General features: G+C 40.9%; 1 protein-coding gene across 7 annotated transcripts in view; it reads right to left on the reverse strand.

Moving 5' to 3' along the window:
• MRPL42 (mitochondrial ribosomal protein L42) overlaps positions 1-2489 on the reverse strand; it is a 44658-nt gene extending 42169 nt beyond the window's left edge. For 3 of the 7 annotated variants that reach the window (XM_077772242.1, XM_077772243.1, XM_077772237.1), the window contains exons 1-2: positions 2399-2440; positions 691-851 (exon numbers count right to left, since the gene is read on the reverse strand). In XM_077772242.1, the coding sequence (XP_077628368.1) occupies positions 691-760 (70 nt within the window). In that variant the 5' untranslated portion in view covers positions 761-851; positions 2399-2440. Of the gene's footprint in view, positions 1-690; positions 852-1888; positions 2136-2269; positions 2359-2398 lie in introns of those variants that run through there. The other 4 variants (XM_077772239.1, XM_077772238.1, XM_077772241.1 and 1 more) reach the window with 4 other exon arrangements.
• Positions 2490-2722: the final 233 nt, after the last annotated feature.

Genomic DNA, 2722 nt, shown 5'->3' on the forward strand with positions numbered 1-2722 from the left:
ATATATGTTATAAACATTTTCTGTATTATAAAATATAAAATACTTTTATATTATATATAAATATATTTTTTAAATGGCTAAGTACATAGAAAAAACAAACTGAAATCCAAAATATTAGCAATGATTTTTATAAGGTGAAACTGTAAATTTGCCCTGTATTTGCTTAATCTTAAGAACTACTAAAAAAAGTAATGTGTGAAAACACAGTAAATTTAAGTGATTCAAACCAGAGACAGTTCCTCTTTGTCAATCCCTCACTTGCCCTCAGCTGAATCCCAGTAGTGATCTACACAGATAATTTTTTTGGTCCACATCTTTTACTCTATATTTATACATACACATACACACGTATATGGTAGATCATCATTAAAATGCACAAATGGGATCATACAATAGATACTGTTCTGTGACATACTTTTACCCCTCCTATTTAGAGATCTTTTCATGTTGGTAACGGCTGTATATTCATAGTAAAGAGATGCCATAATTTATCTATCCCCCTTTGACAGATATTTAGACTTTCTCCCCTTTTCCATTATTGCAAACATTCCTGCTATTAAGAGGCATTTACAATAACTAAACACTTTTTTGGGGGGATTAATACCTAAACACTTTATATTTTCTACAGTGAACAGGATTTCTATAACATTTGAACATTTTTTAACTTTTAAACATTAAAAAAAATCTCACTTTGAATCGGAAAGAAAGGTTTCCAGAGAGTTCTGTTTGATATCACCCATTTTACTGCTGCTAACACCATGATGATTCAAGATGCTTATCAGGTGGTGTGAAAGATGATCTGAAGAGAAACTGCTTTTAAAATCTGCTTCCAGGCATACCTATTTTCATCCCTGCATAAGAGATAAAGAAAAATTAGTGCTACCTATGGTAAATTAAAGGGGTACAATATATTGAACACTGTAAGAACAAGATAGGAACCACTACCTAGAACTATACCGTCACAAGAAAAACTTTTAAACAACTTTCAATTTCCATGTGATACAGGACAAAGACCACCACCAGAATATATAAGACCTACAACCTTGGACTGATGTCAATTACTATTTTTCTTAAATGCAAACTTCTCAGCACCTAGTGTAGTTCTTTCCATTTAGTGAGCATTCAGCAAATGCTTAACTCCCCTTAGAAACAGTCACTCACACATGCTACACAAAGCGTCCTCCCTCAATATTAAAGTGTCTGTATGCAGCCTCTCAGGTGCTATACACACGATCTTACTACATCACTTGAAGTAGGATTGTTTCCGATTAAATATTAAACAAGTCCTATCGTTGGCCCATTAAATACTGATTTAGAGGAAGACATATAACCTCTCTAAAGTCCCAAGTAAAATTTCACCCTCTTCTCTATACACAAGGTTTTTCCCTTTCGGAGCTGCTTTCAGTACCATTTTACTTTACAGGTATCTTTATTTTCATTCATGAAGAAACTAAAGCACAAAATTCAAATGATTTGCTTACAAGAACTTTAAAGTCGCTCACGTGGAAACTTTGGACCCTTTGTTTCTTCCAGTGTAAAATAGGGAAAACAACCACATCCTCCACGGCTTTTGTAAGTAAATGACTTCTCACCATTGCTACATCCCTTATTTTTAATCGGCCTGATAACTGTTGGTTCCCTTCCCCCAACAGTGATTATATGGAATCGGGACACAGGCCGCACAGTCTTATAAGCGGGACTAAACTCTGCAGGGCGATTCCTTGCACGGTCCGTACATGTGCATTGCTTTTCACGAGTTTATACACTTTTTTTTTTACAGCTTACAACCCGTTTCCCTAAACATTCTATGCTCTATCACAAGTCTGTGAAGTAGGCATCTTCATTTTATACACTGAGAACCAAGGGTCACGGAGGTCAAACGATTTACCTGCCCACTTGTACCGCTGCTTTATAGGTAGGTTGGATGGAACACAATCCCATGTTTTCTGACCACAAACCAAGGAACAAAATATCTGGGGGGAACATTGGGTCCCCCCAATCCGGAGCAAGCACACCCAGCTGGAAGTTACATTACTCACTCCAGTTCAGATAGTAAATTTCTTGGCCCAGACTTCAAACCCCGAAGCAAAAGCTGCTGAGAGCCTCGGAGGACACGCGGTCTCAGGAACAGGCTACGGAGAGCACCGGGACTAGGACCCAGGGACAGATCCAAAAGACCGGCACTGCAGGGGTCCCCCACTGACCCACCCAGGAACAAGCGAAGCCCCACAAGCACACGGCCATATGCCAACCCTTCTGCAGGACTGACCGCGACTGGGGATACCAAGTTCATCCTACCGCGAACGACAGGCAGGGGACCTCAACATCTCCCCATAAGGCTTCTGGGCCTGCCTAGCTTCTAGAAATTCCTTGACTGGAGGAGAAGGCAGCAGTTTACCTGACAGCCGCTCACCGCGGGCCCGCCATCTTACCTCAATCCGGGTCCTAGGAGACACCGCTTCACGCACCTCCCTGGCCCGCAGGGCAGTCTGGGAAATGTAGTCTCCGCTGGAAGAACTCGGGATTTCCGCACAAGCGCCTGGGTCCACCCAGCAGGCTCCCGCGTTTAGTTGCCCCGGTTTGCCTCAACTTCAGCGGTATTACACCCCTAAAAAACAAAATCAGTGCCTTACGCACTCATCCTTAGAAGGAAACAAGGACTATTTTTTTTTAAAGTTTATACAAATTTTGGAGCTCGAGATAGCTCCTAGGTGGATGAGTT

Source organism: Crocuta crocuta, unplaced genomic scaffold (assembly GCF_008692635.1).
Source record: "Crocuta crocuta isolate KB4526 unplaced genomic scaffold, BGI_CrCroc_1.0 scaffold216, whole genome shotgun sequence".
In the NCBI taxonomy this organism is placed as follows: domain Eukaryota; kingdom Metazoa; phylum Chordata; class Mammalia; order Carnivora; family Hyaenidae; genus Crocuta; species Crocuta crocuta.